Source organism: Budorcas taxicolor, chromosome 23, assembly GCF_023091745.1.
Source record: "Budorcas taxicolor isolate Tak-1 chromosome 23, Takin1.1, whole genome shotgun sequence".
Classification (NCBI taxonomy): domain Eukaryota; kingdom Metazoa; phylum Chordata; class Mammalia; order Artiodactyla; family Bovidae; genus Budorcas; species Budorcas taxicolor.
In genome coordinates, this window is record NC_068932.1 from 30,493,607 (window position 1) to 30,513,189 (window position 19,583).

Consider the following 19,583-nt stretch of genomic DNA (forward strand, 5'->3'; position numbering starts at 1 on the left):
GAATATTTTGCAAATCTTAAATTGGTACACTGTATGCAACTTAATGTTAAGAGACGATGGAGATTTTACCCCTTTGAAATATTAACTCTAATTAAATATTTTCTTAGGTGTCATTTACAGGAAAACAAGGTGAAATGAGAGAAATGCAACAACTTTCCGGTGGACAGAAATCCTTGGTAGCTCTTGCTTTGATTTTTGCCATTCAGAAATGTGACCCTGCTCCTTTTTACTTGTTTGATGAGATTGACCAGGCTCTGGATGCTCAGCACAGAAAGGCTGTGTCAGGTACAGTTTTGGTTTCATAGCTTCATAGTAACTTACTAGAAATGATAGCTTGCCTCTTTTATCATACATTTCTTGCTGCCTGAGGTATCTGGGGAGACTAGACAGGGTATTATTCAATAAAATAATTTCTCTTTTAACAAAGTTTTTAAAATTTAATATTAGACTACAAAGTGTAGTTCTATCAGAAACATGAAACGATTGAAAATCCAACCCCAGTTAAGCTTTTATACAAACATCTCTCCTTTTAAAACTTGTTTTTCATAAACAGATTTGATTCTGTTTTTAAATAATCTATACCTGTTCTTTAGTAAGTTCAAAAGATTTTGGGGGAGTGGGTAGCAGGAAAAGGTTGCTCTGGATGAGAAAAATTTACATTGCTCTGATACTATTTCTAATCCTATGTTAGAAATGCTGCTTTTATATTCTGTAACTAAGATATCGGTGTTAAAGGTTTATGCCTAGCTTAAGAAACAAATTGATGATTTCTGTAGATGTATGCAAACAGGCAGTTTTAAATTTTAGGTAGGATTAAAGATCATTGCTTTTTAAATTTTTAGTTCTGCTGAGAAAATGGTTTTATTAAATTACTCTTTCTTTTTATAGATATGATTATGGAGCTTGCTGTACATGCTCAATTCATTACAACTACTTTTAGGCCTGAACTGCTTGAGTCAGCTGACAAATTCTATGGTGTGAAGTTCAGAAATAAGGTAAAATTTTTTTACATGAAGTTTAAGTTCATATAGTATTTATTTAATCCATTGTATCTGTTCAGTTCTTTTTTTGTTGTTACTTAAGTCATGAGAAAAAATTCAGAAACTTGTTGCTTATTGGATGATATCTTTGTGAAAAAAACTTAAAATGTTTATGAAGCTTATCAGGGTTTTTTTTGGCATTCATTGCATAGTTTTATTTTCATTGGCATTAAGAGACATTATCCTCCTCTCTAGTCTATTTAGTGCTTATTTAATGCACAGTCTTTAACATTTACATACATTGATTTATATTTGGTTAGACCACATGGCTCTTCCAGGTGTTTTCAGCCTTAAAATTCTTTGAAATAGCAAAGTAATAAAAACTGAACAAAAATGTGGTTCAGATATTTAGACGTGAGTACTTATCTGTATCTTCAGAGCATTAAAATGCAGAATATTTTTTAAACTCCTGTGTTGAACAAACAGCATTAAAATAAGGGTTTTATCAGTCAATGTTTTACAGTCAGTTGACTTGAAATATGCAATTTACATAGGTAATTGGCTGTATTTTTAAAATATTACCATATCCAGTGGGAACACTGATAAGTTTCTTTACCATCTAACAGATGCTGTTTTTAATGCTTATCCTTCAGGTTAGTCACATTGATGTGATCACAGCAGAGATGGCCAAAGACTTCGTAGAAGACGATACCACTCACGGTTAGTTGGGAAACACTGCCCGTTGGTCTGGAAGATGTGTAAAGTAATGTGATCCTTTTACCCAGGAACTGTAAATTTAAACCTCAATATCTGATCATTATTAATAGTTTTCAGCTTAGAGTATACATAGTCCTTTTATATTTCTGTCATTGTATTTTATAACATACTCTGTAATGTTACATTTCTATTCATAGTTTAAGGATTTTATTTCCCACACAACTTTTTGTAAAGTGTTCTCCTGTTTTAAATCTTTTAAAATGTGCTAAATATTGTTTCCTAATTATTTTATCAAGTGTATTGCCTCTTTTATAGCTTCAATTAAATAATTGGTTTTATGACTAACTGTTTTAATGTGGCTTTTTATTTATAGTTGTATGATTGGAAACAAATTTTTCTTAAATATCTGCTTTTTGTTTTGCTTAAGAAAAGGTCTGCCTTCACCTAAAAGAAGATTTTTAAAATATGGTTTAATATTCTGTTGAATTGCAATATGATTCCCAATCCTGGCTGCTTGTTTAAATCCATGGGAGGGAGCTTTTAAAAATGTAACACCGCTTGAGTCTTTCCCTAGACCATTTGAATCCAAATCTCTAAGGAATAGAGTCTTGGTCAATGTTAATTCTAAAGTTCCGTAAGGTGATCCTGACTCTCAGTGAGGATTAGAAACCCTGCTATAACTCATTGTAACTGTCCTTTAGAAAGTATTTTTAATTTAAAATGGCAGTGTGTTTAATAGAAGTTAGGAAGAGTATCCAAGAAATTGAGCTGTAAAAGTTGTTCCTCCAGATAAGTAAATAGTTTGGAAAACCTTGTTATTGGAACATTGGTCTTTTCCCAAAGGAGAGCTTTGTAGTTTATTGTGTTTTTAAATTGCTTATTGAGGTAATTCATACACTGTAACATTCACCCTTCAAAACAGTATAGCACAATTCAGTGCTTTTTAATTTATTCACAGAGCTGTGCAACCATCTATACAATCAAATTTTAGAGCATTTTGGTTACCCCAGAAGTAACACTGTACCAGTCAGCAGCCACTCTCCATCTCCCTTTCCTCTTACTAGTCCCCTGGCAACCACAAATTTATTTTATGGATTTGCCTATTCTGGACATTTCATGTAAACAGAATTATACAATATAGGACCTTTTGTGACTAGCTTCCTTTATTTAGCACGTTTTCAAGGTTCATTTATAGTGTAGCACATACCAGTATTTGATTCCGTTTTATTGCTGAATAATATCCCATTGTATGATCATACAGTTTGACTCATAAAGAACATTTGTTTGAACTGGTCAGGTCCGTTTATACTTGGATATTTTTTTCAATATAGTTACCTGTATTTTCATTTTATGGACCATTTCCTTTGTTTTTGAGGCAGAAATAGCATTACTTGAATTTTCAGCTCTAAGGGGAAGTCAGCACCCCTAACCTTTCTGTTGTTCAAAGGTCAACTGTATACTGTATTTAATCATTCATTCATTAGTTGGACATTTGGGTTGTTTCTACCTTTGGCTATTATAAATAATGCCTCTGTGAACATCTATGAACAAGTTTTTGTGTGTTTTCGTTTTTCTTGGGTATTTACCTAGGATTGGAATTGTTGGGTCATGTGGTATGTTTAATATTTTGAGGAATTGCCAAACTTTTCCAAAGGAACTGTACCATTTTATATTTCTACCAGTAATTTGTGAGGGTTCTGATTTTTCCATATCCTCACCAAAACTTAATCTCTCTTTTTGCCATAGCTGTTCTTATGTGAAGTGGTATCTCGTTGTGGTTTTAATTTGCATTTTCCTGATGACTAATGATATTAAGCACCTTTTTATGTACTTACTGGTCATTTATGTGTCATCTTTGGTGAAATGTCTATTCACATGTTTTGCCCATGTTTAAATTCTGTTAACTCGTGTTCTTATTATAGAATCATAGTTTATATTATTATAGGATACTAATAACAGAAGTGGGAGTTTTTTATATATTATGGATACAAAAGTCCGTTGTCAGGTGTGTGACTTGTAGATATTTTCTCCCAGCCCTTGTCTTTTTACTTTCTTATGATATCTTTTGAAGCATAACATTTAAAAGAAATAAACTCATTTGTCCAGATTTCTACTTGAGGAAATTTCCTCCTAAGGCCTCCAGTCAGATTGGACTAGGGCCCACTCTTTCCAGCCTTACTGTAACTTGATCACCTCTTTAAAAGTCCTGTCTCCAAAACAGTAGTGATATTTGGAGGTAGTGGGGTTGGAACTTAAATGTGTGCATTTGCTCATGGGGGTTGGGGGGATACAATACATTGTGTGCAAGAGACACAGGTTTGATCCCTGGGTCAGGAAAATCCCTTGGAGTAGAAAATGGCAACCCCTCCAGTATTCTTGCCTGGAAAATCTCCATGGACAGAGGCGCCTGGTGGGCTACAGTCAATGAGCCCACAAAGAGTTGGACACAACTGAGAGACTGAGCGCACACAGGTAACAGTAAATTGTTTATAGTTTTACCATAATATAACTGATCTTCCTAAGAAAGAATTTGGTTCAAGAAATAGAATTCTAAGACCCCATTCAAAAGGGTTATGTAAGCACAGTATCCTTCTAACATTCCTAAAATGTTTCTTAAGCATGTCCCCAGGAATATGCATTATAATCACTGCAATGGTGACTGCAACCATGAAATTAAAAGACACTCCTTGGAAAAAAAGTTATGACCAACCTAGATAGCATACTGAAAAGCAGAGACATTACTTTGCTGACTAAGGTCCATCTAGTCAAGGCTATGGTTTTTCCAGTGGTCATGTATGAATGTGAGAGTTGGACTGTGAAGAAAGCTGAGCACCGAAGAATTGATGCTTTTGAACTGTGGTGCTGGAGAAGACTCTTGAGAGCCCCTTGGACTGCAGGGACATCCAACCAGTCCATTCTAAAGGAGATCAGCCCTGGGATTTCTTTGGAAGGAATGATGCTAAAGCTGAAACTCCAGTACTTTGGCCACCTCATGTAAAGAGTTGACTCATTGGAAAAGACTGATTCTGAGAGGGATTGGGGGCAGGAGGAGAAGGGGACGACAAACGATGAGATGGTTGGATGGCATCACTGACTCGATGGACATGAGTTTGCGTGAACTCCGGGAGTTGGTAATGGACTGGGAGGCCTGGCGTGCTGCGATTCATGGGATCGCAAAGAGTTGGACACGACTGAGTGACTGAACTGAACTGAATGGACATTGAAGAACCAACTCATTGGAAAAGTCCCCAGCATCAGGGAAAGGTTGAGTGCAGGAGGAGGAGGGGGCAACAAAAGTTGAAATGGTTGGATGGCATCACCGACTCAATGGATATGAGTTTGAGCAAAATCGGGAGATAGTGAAGGACAGGGAAGCCTGGCGAGCTGCAGTTCATTGGGTTGCAAAGTGTCGGACTTGACTGAGAGACTAAACAACAACAAATGGAGACTGAGTGGTATGTAGTTTATGATCTATAACTTGGCCCTGATATAATCAAGCCTCCATAGTAAAGAATTTGGCAGGGATTTTACAGGCATGGCATCATTCTAGAACTTGCTAATCTTAAGCATCTCCCCAAGAGTGTAAATGAGACTTAAGTGAGTTTATAACAGTAAGTACCTAAACAGTGAAACAATATAAATGTAAAACCCATTTTCCTTTCTATATCTCATCATTTTTATATTACGTAATTTTTTTGTCTCTCTCTACACACCTTATAGGATCTTAGTTCCCTGACCAAGGATTGAACCTGGGCCCCTGACAGTAGAAGGATGGAGTCCTAACCTAGTGGACCACTAGGGAGTTCCTCATAAATTATTCTTAATGAACAGAAAAATGTGACAATCCTGGAAAATTTGGCTAACCCAGAAACTCAGAGGAAGGACAGAAATTCACCAAAGGAATTAGCCAGTGATTCATAAATCTAAAAAGGGTTTCTCTCTGTTCTGACTTTTCCACTCTGAGATTTTACTATTATTTACAAAGTACTAATAGATTGGAATAGTGTGTATGTTACATGTAGTTTTGAAGAATATGGTATTTTTAGGTCAGCTTACCAGCCAGACTTCCACAATTAACATTTTTGGGCATTTCCTTCAAATTTTCATGCAAAATTTTACAGTTAGGTTTATACTGGGTATATAATTTTATATCCTGAACTTTTCAGTTAGTAATACAATATGAAACATTCCTCTTTAATCTCTTCAGAAACAAAATTTAATAGCCACAAAATTCTGTCAGAAGTAGCCTAATTTACTTAAATATCTCCTATTGGATGCTTAGATTGTTTCAGCAACAGTGCCAAAAACGAAACCCCCAAAATGAGCATTTTTACCCAGAACCCTGGAAATTAATTTTCTCAGGATAGAAAGCTGTTTGTTTAATTTTTTGCACCTTTTTTTAAACACATGAAATACGGAATGATTAGCTCTTTGTCCTCCCTGGTTAACTGAAAATAGGGGAGCTGTTCTGCACAGTGTTGATTGGTTCTCCATGTTACACCCAGTAACGGATTTCAAAGGGTGAGTCACCACCATGTTCTGTTTGATCAAAACCTTTCCCTCCCTACCCTTCTCCCCTTTCCTTTAGCTCTCACATATTTGGGTGCACTCTGATCTCTTGTCTCCCTGAACATCCTAGGGGGCTGGGTTACTCCTGGCTGCCAGTCTTCTCTGCATGAAAGATGCCAGTGTTGCTCCATAAATCTGCCACCTTGTGGCACTTGGTCTCCCCTTCCTAGAGACAGAGAGTCTCCTGGGTGTAAGAGCCCTTGTAGCAGCCAGTAACTGCACAGGGATATGAGGCAGCATAGAGATTAGGGTTTCAAGGGAAACGTGGATATATTTACTCCCCCAAGTCATCACATTGGCTGGTATAAGTCTGTTAGCATTTGAATGTTATCTTTTATGGATTCTGTGTGGTTCAGACCAGTGCCTGGCATGTTGCTTACATAATACACAGTCAAGTGTGTGGTGATACCAAAAAATTTTTTGTTCATTAAAAATGATGGTTATATAAACTGGTAAGACAGAAATACATATAGGTGAGAGAGGAAAAGAAAACAGAAAGTTGAACGTGAAGAACACGGATGTAAGACCAAATCGTTTGGAACTAAGGCCACCTGATGCGAAGAGCTGACTCATTTGAAAACACCCTGATGCTGGGAAAGACTGAGGGCAGGAGAAGGGGATAGCAGAGGATGAGATGGTTGGATGGCATCACCGACTCAATGGACATGAGTTTGGGTAGGCTCCAGAAGTTGGTGATGGACAAAGAGGCCTGGTGTGCTGCCATTCATGGGGTTGCGAAGAGTCGAACACGACTGAGCGACTGAACTGAACTGCAACTGAACTGAAGGCCACAGAAGCGGTTATTGTGTAACATAGGGAAGGGATCATGTTGCTTCTAAGGCAGAAACCTGCTAGGAGAGGTTTCTTTTTAAAATAGGAATCTGTCATGCCACCTCAGAATTAGAAATTATAATTGCGTAAGATTTTTGGTAAGTTAGAGGTTTGCTGCCGCTGTGCTTTGCTCCTGATTGTCTAAATCCCAAATTAGTTCATTTATTTCCAGAACCACTAGAGGGGGCCCTTCCCACATGCCAACCCCTCCTTTTTTCAGTCTATAGTTTTCAAACTAGTTTCCTCTTTAGTTCCTTATTACTAGAGTTTCAGGAGCAATGAGAAGGTTGAGGTGTGCTATTTTTGAGATTTCCCTGTTGCAGAAGTTCGAGCTAAGTGTTAACTGCTTGCAGTTCAGTGATAAACTGGATGCCTTCAGCCAAGGTGGCTAGTGCTTACAATAGGTTGTATTGTTGCTATTTAGAAAGCTATGCTGCAGATATTTACCAGAATCTTGTTAACAAAATGGCAATCCCTTCTTGCAATAGCCCTACTTCTTTCTCCTCAGAGCAGATTTTTTTTTTCTGTTTGTGACTTCTGAATCCTGTAGACCCAGAAGAGACTGTCTTCATTTCCCCTGTTTTCTGCTGCTGGCTTTCACCTTGCATCCCTTAATGTAAACAGCTTCACCTATGACATTGCATTTCAGTCTACCATTTCATCATCATCCCTCCAACACAACTCTGAGTCAGAATCAGGGCCTCTTACATTCTCTCACAGAATGATGACAATACTTGCTGGTTGGTTTTCTAAGAAACCTTCTTAGCACTCCAGTAGCCTTGGAGAAAGTACTATTATCCCTCTTACGGATTTTCCCAGAAGTCCAGTTTCCGTACTGCTGAAGAATAAAGTGTTCATCCTCTTGGGAAGCAGGTGTGAAGGAGCATGTGTGCCTGCTTGTGCACACGCACGGCCCTGCCTTCTGTTCCTCAGCTGGAGTCAAACAGTGACCTTAACCTTGGCCCCCCCCCTAAAGCTACATCTATGACTCTGATGCAAATAACGCGCTAGCGTGGCCTTACAGTGGCCTGGAGTTTTTAAGGTACAGGTAGAGAAATAAGCAACATGGTTTTTTACTTCTGAGGTAAGAATGTCTTGTCTTTCATCTCAAGTGTGAGATTAAAGCTCTGGAACCTTCAAGAAAGAGAAACAACTGAAGCTGCATGCCAACGAGGTCTTCCCAGTGACGTTTTGCTTTCTTTCTTTTGTGGACATAATCCTGGAGTGTCTGCTGTCTAACCTCTGTCCTTGGCTGGATATTAAAAAGAAATGTTTGGGGACTTACCAGGCGGTCCAATAGTTAGGACTCACTACTTTCACTGCCGGGGCCCTGGGTTCGATATCTGGTCAGGGAACTAAGATCCTGCAAGCAACACAGTGGGGGGAAAAAAAAGTTTGATTTCAGGTGATCATCTTGATCCCTTGGGACAGAAGCATCTTTGCCATGAATTGAATTTATACAGTTTAACTTTGTGTGAGTTAATAGTAACTAATTACCTACTATACTAGACAGGGGTTTCCCTGGTGGCTCAGTGGTAAATAATTCACCTGCCAATGCAGGAGACATGGGTTTGATTCCTGGGTCTGGAAGATCCCCGGGAGGAAGAAATACAAGAATACCCCAGTATTCTTGCGTGGGAAGTCACATGGACAGAGGAGCCTGGTGGGCTACAGTAGTTCATGAGGTCACAAAAAAGAGGCAGACACGACTTAGCGACTAAACAACAACAAATACCAGACAGACCCTTTTACCATCTCCCTTAAGGGCAATAAATTTGAGGTGGGTGGTGGTAACTAGTCTGCACAAAAGGAAGCTTCCATGAGGGTGAAGTAACTTGCTGAAAAATTCCTGTTAGAGGTGGGGGGAGTCCCCTGGTGGTCTAGTGGCCAAGACTGTGCTTCCAAAGCAGGGGGCCTGGGTTCAGTCTGTGGTCAGGAAACTAGATTCCAAGTGCCGCAAAATTAAAGAGTTTGCATGCTGCAACTAAGACGTGACGCAGCCAAATAAATATTTAAAAAAAGAAAAGAGAAAGAAAGTGGTGGGGCTGAGTAGAGAGCCCTGCTCTCTCCTATTTCGCTAGATCTCTTCTCTCTGACTCCCTTTTAAAAACTCAAAGTTGGTACCGACACTGGCAGAATGGCCTCCCGCAAAGCAGGGTGAAAGCACCTCTGGGCCAGGTGGTTTCCGACCTGTCTACAAATCTGAGGTGTATTCACAGAGCTTTTTTTTTTTTTTTCCTGCAGCTACATTCATTCCCCACCCCCAACCCATCCCCCAGAGATGCCAGGCCACAAAAGCAAAAAGCTTCGTTGAAACGCAATCCTGGGTTCTGCAGTCCCTAGCTTCGGATGGTTCCCGGGAAGCAATTGCAGATCCAAAACTTCCCCCACAGTCTGTACCACACACACATCTTTTGCAGAGGCGCATACTGGCTAAGTGCTTTTGATTCTGGAATTCTCTAGCAGTTAACTGTCAATTCCTCTCAAGTCCCCAACCCTATTCTCAGCTCCCAGTATTAAAAAGGCAAAGATTGGACATTGAGCTTTGCCACCACCACTAGCCCTCTTCCTCCCCATGCCCCTGAGACCTCAGCTTTTCTGGAGGAGAGCCTGGGTTCAACCCCGTGCATCCTGAAGGGTAGGACTGTAATTCCACACTCCTCCCCACACTGTCCCTTTCCTCTCTTGCTTCTCAAATGCACCTAGTTATTCTTTACTTTGTAGGTATAAGAGGGTTTTTAAAGCAGTAACATGAGACGTTTGAGGTAGAGGAGGACTTGGAAGTTGAGGGAACTAAGAATAGTTCTAGATCACCAAGATTTTACTACTGCAAAGGCAGGGTACGAGGGTAACAGTTTTATTTGTTCTTCAAGGCTGAAAAGATTCTCCAGTCTCAGCAAGTTAGGCCCCTTTTCTGGGATCTCCACAATCTATTCTTGCACCAACAGATTGAATCTGAAGCAGGAGCCAGGGCAGAACTCTCATCTGAGTTGAAACCTGTGCTTTTCTCCAGGTTCTTTTCTTCTGTCACTTTAAAAACAGAAACCTTTTGTTTGTACGAATTTAGAGTAAAATCCCGTTAAAACCCTCCATCCTGTGTGCACTATGAGCATTGACACCGCATCTGTCTAATTTTCTGTTTTGCTGTTTATTTTTGCCATTTTTATCCACAAGTTGTTTGTGGAATGCATGAATGATCAATAATAGCAGCTGGCACTTACTGAGCATTTACTGTGTGCCAGGCTCTGTGCTCAGCAACTTATATTCTCTATAGCAAGGGTAGACAAGCCTCATCACCCCCCTGAGAGAGGAACTGTTGTCCAAAAAACGTGACTGAGCCTCGAAGGGGCTCTTTCCCCACCCCAACCCCTGGCCACAGAGCTCTAAGCGAGGGCGGCAGACCCAGCCCAGGTTGGTCCTCCTAAGGTCCACGTGCCTGTGTGGCACCTCCCTGTCCATGAACCTTCCACCTGTCCACGGGCCGTGACCTGGGACACCCCAGGCTGCTGACCCCCTCTGGATTCTCCCATGGTCTGTATCTATCGTTGCCATGATTCCCTTTGACTGGGTTCCCCCACACAGAAGGGGGCGTGGATGCTCGAGATAGCTGTGTTCTGTGCGGCCACCCTGGCCCACTCTAGGGCTGAATTTGGTAGCTAGGGAAGAACTGGGAATAATTCAGCTAGAAGTTTGATGAGAAATGTACAAATACCCCATATCCCAAGGAGTTCTAATCTAAACCTGTGTCACCCAGCCTTGCCTCACCATCATATTCACTTGGAGTGTTATTTTGTTTTTAGTCCTTTTTGGGGGGCCATGCTGCTCAGCTTGCAGGATCTCAGTTCTCTGGTCAAGAATTGAACCTGGGCCACGGCAGTGAAAGCCCGCCATCCTAACAGCTAGACCACCAGGGAACTTCCCACTTGGAGTGGTTTTTAAGTATTTGTTTACTTATTTAGCTATGTCGGGGCTTAGTTGAGCAGGCTCAGTAGTTGTGGCACGTGGGCTTAGTTGCCCGGAGGCATGTGGGATCTTAATTCCCTGACCAGGGATCAAACCCATGTCCCTTGCATCACAGGGCAGATTCTTAACCAGGGAGGTGCCCTGGAGTGGTTTTTATATTCATTTATTTACTTATATTATTTTTGGCCTTGCTGGGTCTTCGTTGCTGCTCACAGGCTTTCTCTAGTTAAGGCAGGTGGGGGCTATCCCCCAGCAGCAGTGTGCAGCCTTCTCACTGCGGCGGCCTTGCTTGTTTCAGAGCACAGCCTCAAGGGCACGTGGGCTTCAGTAGTCGTGGCTCAAGGGATCCAGTTGTGGCTCAATAGTTGCAGCACACGGGCTTAGTTGCTCTGTGCCATGTGGGATCTTCCCAGACCAGGGATGAACCCATGTCCTCTGCACTGCAAGGCGGATTCTTAACTACTAGACCAGCAAAGAAGCCCCTGAAGTCGTTTTTGAAGCTGCTGTTTCGCCAGCATTTCCCTCTGGAGGTTCTAAATCAGCAGGTCTGGGGCAGGGCCCAGGAAGGTCACAGGGCCTGCCTGTTAACTGGGAAAATCTATGGGCCTTAAAGAGAAGGCTCAGGCTGTTGAAACCCTTCACCTTTGGAACAAAGAGTGGCCCATGAACTTGGGAGGAATCCTTTCTGAGACATCTACGCAAAGAAAAGAAGCAGGCTTTGGGGTTTGCTTTATCTAAGGGGAAAGTGAAAACTTTCATCTGAACCAAGGTAAACAGTGGGCGGCAGCTGGATGCAGTGGGGTGGGAGGGAGGGTCGTCCCTGTGACTGGCAGAACTTTCAAAAGGCCTCCAGACTGGAGGGCTGGGATGGCAGAGGTGAGCCAACCAGAGCTGCCGCCGTCCCACCAGCCAGAGGACTGTGCCACTCCCCTGTTTGACTTGAGGGCTTTAAGCAAATTCTTGTCTTGAGGGGAGAGTAGTTCAAACTCACCAGCTTGACTCCTGGGCCTCCTCAGTAGACAGGACCTGGCCGCTCCCAGCTGAGGGTCTGTGCCAGCTGCCAGCAGTTCTGAGGGGAGATTCGGAGCATAATTACAGGCCCAGTGTCACAGTGTGGGCAGCTGAAGAGCCTGACAGCAGCTCCCTGTCACCCCAATACCTCCCTTGCACACCTGAAGTTCCTGGGAAGCTTCTGTTGAAAGCTAAGAGCTCGGTGTGACCAGCTCAGGGTTTCCTCGCGCCCAGTCAGTGAGTCTGGCCACCAGGAAAACCCCCAAAGCCTTTTGCCCACAGTCCCCACTTGGAGCATTTCTGTCCCCAGAGCTGCACCAGACCCTGCTCTGGTAGAACCCCCCGGCCCGCCCAGTCCATCACGGGCATCACTGTGACCCTGCTTCCTTCTAGATGGCTTCCCGCCCTCCTGCTGCCCTCATTCCTGGGCCAGCTGGCCCTCTTCCTTCCATACCTGCCCCACCTTCTCCCCACCCTCTTATATCACTAAGGCTTCTGAAACCTTCAGCCTCAGTCTCAACACCTGAAACTTTCCATTACCTCCTGATGATTCCCTTTGAGGTCTCTCAATGTTGAAGTCCTTTTGATGGAGAGGATGGCAGATTTTCTCATCTGCCTCTTCTCTCAGGCTTAGGAAGAGGGACCAGTGAGCTCCCGGCTCTTGGATGCCACTTTGCGTCACCACTATGTTCAGCAATCACTTCTGTAGCTCCATCTACCCTGTCTCCCACCCGCAACGTCACCACCAGCATCTGAAGCACCAGCAGCTCTCAGGACACTAGTGTACTTGGCCTTAAGCTCCATCTTCCTCTCCATCCACAGCCCCTCAGCATCCACTGGGGCTTCATTCTTTCCAATTTCCACTCACAGGGATCCTCCTACCCCTACCCTGGCCTCTTCCTAAACATGTGAGATCTGTGTTGAAGCATCGTTTTTGAAAATTTGAAAATATGATTCTCATACACAGTATGTGTGCTAAGTTGCTTCAGTCGTGTCCGACTCTTTATGACCCCATGGACTGTAGCCTGCCAGGCTCCGCTGTCCATGGGATTCTCCAGGCAACAACACTGGAGTGGGTTGCTATGCCCTCCTGCAGGGGATCTACCCGACCTGGGATCGAACTCAGGTCTCCTACATCTCCTGCACTGGCAGGTGGGTTCTTTACCATGAGCACCATTATCTCATTAATGACAGAACCTGCAGGATGACAGAATCTCAATAGATCAATAAAACCATAATCTTTGGGGGTTATTTTTCTAGCCTACAAGAGTCACTTCCAACTTTCCAATTGGGGGAAGTTTCATTTCTTTGTAAGTTAACATCTAACTTAGCAGGATCTATGCCCTGATCTGTGGAAGACAGTGTGTCAAACAAATGACTTCCCTTAGAAAGTTAGATGGCCCGATGGGGGCCTGCTGGTCACTGCTCTAGTGTGACTTTGAAAAGGCATTCAGTAAGCTTGTCGCCTAATCCCCAAGAACTGGATACATTTGCTAAACGCTGAAGCTTCTCAGACACATACTCCAGCCCTCAGAGGCGTGACCCAGAGGAGAGGAGCTCACCAACTTGCAGGGTTGGCAGGGGGAGGCCTAGTTAAGAGCCTTGGGTCAAGCCCAGTCGAGCAAGGGTGGGGCTGACCGGAAGGAAGGCAGTGAGGAGGAGAGTAGAGTCTGGGACCTGCACTGCAGGGAATGGATGGATGTGGGGCTGTTGGTTTTGTTATTGCTTGTTGGTTTTACTCAGCAAGCCTTTGGTGAGGACCTGAGATATAAAACCTATGAGTTAGGTGCCATATGAACCCATTTTACAGGTGAGGAAACTGAAGCTTAGATTAGCAACTGGTGAAGCCCAGAGTTAATCCAGGCCTGGGCCTTCTGTGGGAGCCACTGGGTGGGAGGTGGCGTCCTCCGTGTGCGTGCGCGTGCATTTGCACGCACTCTGGGGCAAGGTAGGAGGGGACTTCCTCCGGCAGCAGGTGCGGAGCCCGGGCCTGGTGCAGCATCAACCCGTCTCAACAAAGCCAACTGCAGGATTCCTCACAGCCCACCGCAGGGCGCGCGCTGCTGTCGGTCTTCAGCGCCAGCCGCCGAAGACCCCAGAGAATGAGCTCAGCGGGCGGGGGCGCGGCGGTGACGGCAGCTGGCAGTGCCTGGGGCGGTTTGGTCCTCCGCCTTCAGCGCTGTTCCCAGGCCGGACGGGGCTCTGCCTTCCGTCCTGCGCACGGGCAGGAGGAGGAGGGGGCTCTGGGTCTGTAACCGGATCGGAGGCCCGTGATGGTGACAGCTGCGCCAGGGGCCTGAGGAGGGGGCGTGGGCAGGTGGCGCAAGGCTGGGCCTGGGGTTTGTGCTCCTTCGTCAGCCTGGAGGCAGCTTTCCTGGGGCTCCGGGACCCCCGCTCCAGCGTCTGCCCGCGGCCCCTCGTGTCACCAACACGGCGTGCCGGGTGTGTCCTCTCAGACGTGGGGAGGGCCCCTGGGAAGCACCCTCCGTGGACAGAGGCTCTTTGAATCCCAGCCCTGGCCTTTGCGAGTTGTATGGTCTCAGGCAAGCTCCTTAACCTCCGTTTCCATGTCCTCTCTGGTAAAATGGCGACCCTGCATCAAACTACCCTAAAGGGTGGTTCTTGAATTAAATGAGAACAGAGGGCTGTGCACACAGTCATTGCACCAGAAGAATTAGGTTTAATTTTTTTTTATGCCAGTTGGTATCCAAGTTACATTTATAATATTTGGGACCCAAATCAGCTTTATGAAATCTCGAAAGACATCTGAGCTTAAAGGGTGTATACAATTCAGGGGTGTGTGTACTTGATTTAGAAAGGAGTCTGCATCTAGCTTCTCTGTTCTCTGGTATATTCAAGATGGAAAGTTACCCTATAGTTATCTATTGCTGTGTTAAGAGATGACACCAAAACTCAGTAGATTTAAACAACCACCATTTTATTATATCTCATGGTTTTGTGGGCTAATGGAAAGTTACCCTATAGTTATCTATTGCTGTGTTAAGAGATGACACCAAAACTCAGTAGATTTAAACAACCATCATTTTATTATATCTCATGGTTTTGTGGGCTAAGAATCCCAGCAGGGCTCAGCGAGGTGATTCTTTGCTCCACGTGGCATCAATGGTGGTCACCTGAGTGGGATTCAGCTGGAAGATGGGCTCACCTGGGTGACTTTAAGGCAGCTTCATTCCTGTATCCAGTAGGAAGTTAAGGGAAACTAGCCCTGGATGTCCCAGAGCGTCATTCCCACATCATTCATTTGTCAAGCAAGTCATGAATCCATGATGCACGGCCAACTACAGTTCCAAGGTGAGGGGACTTGGGCCCCACCTCTCCATGGAGGGATCGCCAAGATTTTGGCCATCTGTAATCTGCTGCAGTTACCCTTTTGTAAGAAGGCGCTTACAGAATGTTTCTTTATGTGGAACTCTAGCAGTAGCCTCTTGGGGGAGCAGGCAGAGTCTTGCCGCCAGGAGCCCTGGGCTGGAGTCCAGCCCACCATCACTTTGAACCCCTATTACCCCTGGGGCCTCAGATCTGGCTCTGAGAGCACAGAGGTGGATGGGAGAGTACTCCTGGGTTCTAGCGCTCAGTCAGCATCTGCTTGTACTGTGGGTGACCTCAGGCCAGTCCTATCCCCGACCTTCCTGTCCAGGGGAATGCAAAGGAGGCTGGTCTTGCTGCCTACTGAACCCTTCCCCAGGACTCCCACTCCCAGCAACACTTCAAGGGCTAACTGGAACGACTAGCGGGGGACAGGCCTGCTGGCTTCACACTGAACTTCCAGAGCCATCTGTGTGCCTCTCACCCTTCTGCAAAGTCACAGAAAAGCAGTTTTATGGAGCTCAATAGGGAGGAGGCAGCTTCTGGTTTAGAAAGAGTCCCAGCAGGAGTCCTTCCATAGCCAGCTCCCCCGTAGCTCCAGAACAGGAAAGAGATTCCTGGTTCCTCCTCAGAGACATGGAGGCGAGCGTGCCCCACCTGCTTGGCCAGCTCCCAGGCAGGAGGGACTGAGGACTCACACCCCTGGCCGAGCCATACTGTAAGAGGGAGAGGTCCAGGCTGTGCATCGCTCCCCTCCCTGCTTCTAGATGGATCTCCTCACCTGGAGAGGTCCCCGGAGAGGCCAGGGTCTCCAAAAAGCCCAGCAGACCCGCACCCCGGACCCTTCAGGACCACCCTGATGACGCCTCTGATGCTCCGTGGCTTCCCGGGGTCTTGGGCACGCACGGACCAGGCCATCTGGGGAAAGAGGAAGGCAGCAGGGCCCTGGCCACCAGCAGAGGAGGTGGGGGAGGGTGGGCTAGCACTTCTGGCCTGGGGCCAGGGCTGTGGCATTTACAACCATCCTGGGGCCTGTAAATGCTTGGAGCAGCTTTTTTATTTTGAGGCCATGAGTAATTGAGCCAACTGTGTGCTATATCCCCCAGCCGGCCCTGCCTCCTCCCACTCACACACATGTATTTAACACCTGTTACACACACACCTGCACACACATCATTTGGAGAGAGAGCAGAAGTACCTTGAATGGAGGCTTTGTCCTCTGTGCTAGGCTGGTGCCAGGAGCTTTGCATATGCGCTCTTAATTCTGACAACTCTTTAAACTGGACCTCACGCATTCCCATTTTGCAGAGAAGTGAACTGGCGGAGCCAAGGCCAGGGAAGGTAGCTTGCCTGAGAATCCACAGCTAAGCAGCAGAGAAAGGACTTGAGCCCCTGTCTGCTCCCCACCAGCTCAAGCCCTTCCCAGGCTCAGTTCAAGGCTGCTTTATTTATTCATCTATTGACAGGAGCTTAGGCCGCTTCCATATCTTGGCTATTGTAAATAATGCCCCGTGAACACAGGGGTGTATATGTCTTTTCTAATTAGTGTTTTTGTTTTCTTTAGATAAGTACCCAAGAGTGGAAGTGCTGGATTGTATGGTACTTGTTTCAATTCTTTGAGGAATCCTCATATTGTCTTCTTTAGTGGCTGCAGCAATTTACATTCCCACCAACCCTGCACAATAGTTCCCTCTTCTTCACAGCCACTGTACAGTAGAGAAGCCTGGAAAATCAAGTGGCCAAAGTGAACATCATTGTTAATAAGACAAAATGAAACCATGTACCACTTGTTAAGATGCAATGAGAAAAATGCAACCTCAACGTGTCACTTGAAATTTTATGTCAGAAAATCCTATTATTTTCATTTAATCTGTAAGAAAATTTCATGTCTGTGATTTGTTAGCTTTCTTTCTGAGTGTTCGATTTCTTGATGTGCTTAAAATTTTTGGTTTTCAGGCTCATTTAGAGTAATCCACAGAGATGTTCATTGTGCTTTCGAGCAGGACTAATGTTTTTCATATTTTATCCATTATTCCTGTGTGCTTGGAGCAGGAGTAGTACTTCAAAGTATGAACTTACAGAGCAAATTGTAGAAATCAAACATTCTGTCTATACCCTGTGAGGGTCCTAAATCGCCTCAGTCATGTCCAACCCTTTGTGACCCCATGGACTGTAGCCTGCCAGGCTCCTCCGTCCATGGGATTCTCCAGGCAAGAATACTGGAGTGGGATGCTATGCCCTCGATGCAGGGATCGAACCCACATCTCTTATGTCTCCTGCATTGGCAGGTGGGTTCTCTTAGGAAGCCCTGTCTATACCCTGGTATAGTACAATAGAAAGAGCCAGGCCTTAGCAGGCCAGAGCCCTACTTTTGACTCCCAGGTCTGCTGTGTGATCTTGTTCATGCTCCTGAACTCTGAGACCCAGTTCTCTCATCCACAAATAGGCGTAATAACACCTACCTTGCAGAGATTTTTGTGAGGATTAAATGAAAAATGCCTGGCTCATCTTTCCAAATATTGACTTTGTAGTTGAAATTATGATTGACTCTCCCATAGAGCATGAGTGAAACAGCAATTTGATATTCTGCCAACAGGTACAAAGGAGGCTGCTGGATTTTTAAAAACAAAAGGGCTCCAAATACATGTGAACTGTTTACGTTGACATTGAGTGGTCCCTTAATTTACTTTGTGTGCATGTGTGTGCTCAATCATGTCTGACTCTTTGCAGCTCCAGGGACTGTAGCTCACCAGGCTCCTCTGTCCACGGGATTCTCCAGGCAAGAATCCTGGAGTGGGTTGCCATTTCTTTCTCCAGGGGATCTTCCCAACCCAGGGATCAAACTTGCACTTCTTGCATCTCCTGCATTGGCAGGCAGGTTCTTTACCAGCTCAGCCACCAGGGAAGCCCGATTTATATTGAGTGGTCCCTTAGTCCAGTTTCTGTCAGGGGAGTTCTCAGAGGGAGTAAGGAGAACACAAACAAGCCAGAATGTATGATATTTCTGGAGCCTGAAAATGAAAAAATCCAGTAGCAGAATAACCTTTCTGGTGCTAAACAGTTTCTGGAGCTCTGGTAAGTTGCAAAAATTAATGAGGCAAGACCTCTGTCTTTCTCAGGGACAGAGTCAAAGAGTCCTGTCATTCAGATCCAAACAGCCAGTAGTAATAATAGGTTGGAGGATATTGGATGTTTAGGTATGGGAGGTGGGAACTAGAGCTAAGGCTGTTTTTTTTTAATTGAAATATAGTTGATTTCCAATGTTGTGTTACCTGCAGGGGTTCAGAAAAGTGATTCAGTTATACATATACGTGTAAATATATGGGAACTAGTTTTGAGTGAAACATGCCAAGATGAGCCCTGGTGTAGATCTGAGGCTGCCTTCCTTTGGCATTTTTAAAATTAAATTCCTGAGTCTTGACAGCATTTCTCTGGAGCCCTTCCAATCCCAGGATCCAGCCTGGGGGATCCAGTCCCAGATAGTCTAGAGTTCTTTTTGTGGGTCCTCTGTCCCCTGGAGGGCACCAGACCCCTTCCAGCTGACATCATGGCCAGCCCCACATGGATTTTCACTAGAATTACTGACTCTCCCTTCTCATTCAGGGTGTGTGTCACAGCCAGTACATCCTTCACCAGGACACCAGAGAGGGAGATTCAGGCAAGAGAGAAAGAACCGGGAAAGGTAGGTGACTATATCCAAGGCACTTTCACATTTGGAAATTAACTTAAGTCACTGAGATCTTATGAAGCCAGGAGGACATAATACTTATTTTTACTTTGTTAATGAGTTTCAGTGCACTGGTAATAAACCCTGGTTACTTTAATAACAAAATTTTTGAAATTATAGAAAAGAATTACATGATTTTGCTACATGAAAAGAAATGATTAAAATTTGTTATTTTATTAGTCAACATCAGCCTAAAAGTTATTTTTGTTTCTTTCACCATTACTGTAAATGATAACAACAAAATAGCTCTCATTTATCAAACACAGGGTCATAATAAGTAGAAGTGAAAATGAAAGTGTTAATTGCTCAGTTGTGTCCTGCTCTTTGTGAACCCCTCTGTAAGGCTCCTTTGTCCATGGAATTCTCCAGGCAAGAATACTGGAGTGGATAGCCATGGCCTTCTCCAGGGGAGCTTCCCCACCCAGAGATCAAACCCGGGTCTCCTTCATTACAGGCAG

The 19,583-nt window shown here is 44.5% G+C and overlaps 1 protein-coding gene across 1 annotated transcript in view; it reads left to right on the plus strand.

Moving 5' to 3' along the window:
- The window catches only part of SMC3 (structural maintenance of chromosomes 3), a 38,540-nt gene extending 36,583 nt beyond the window's left edge, over positions 1–1,957 (plus strand). Inside the window, exons 27-29 of the mRNA XM_052660797.1 lie at positions 108–285; positions 889–995; positions 1,634–1,957. Of these exons, the coding sequence (XP_052516757.1) occupies positions 108–285; positions 889–995; positions 1,634–1,705 (357 nt within the window). The 3' untranslated portion in view covers positions 1,706–1,957. The remainder of the gene's footprint in view (positions 1–107; positions 286–888; positions 996–1,633) is intronic.
- Positions 1,958–19,583: the final 17,626 nt, after the last annotated feature.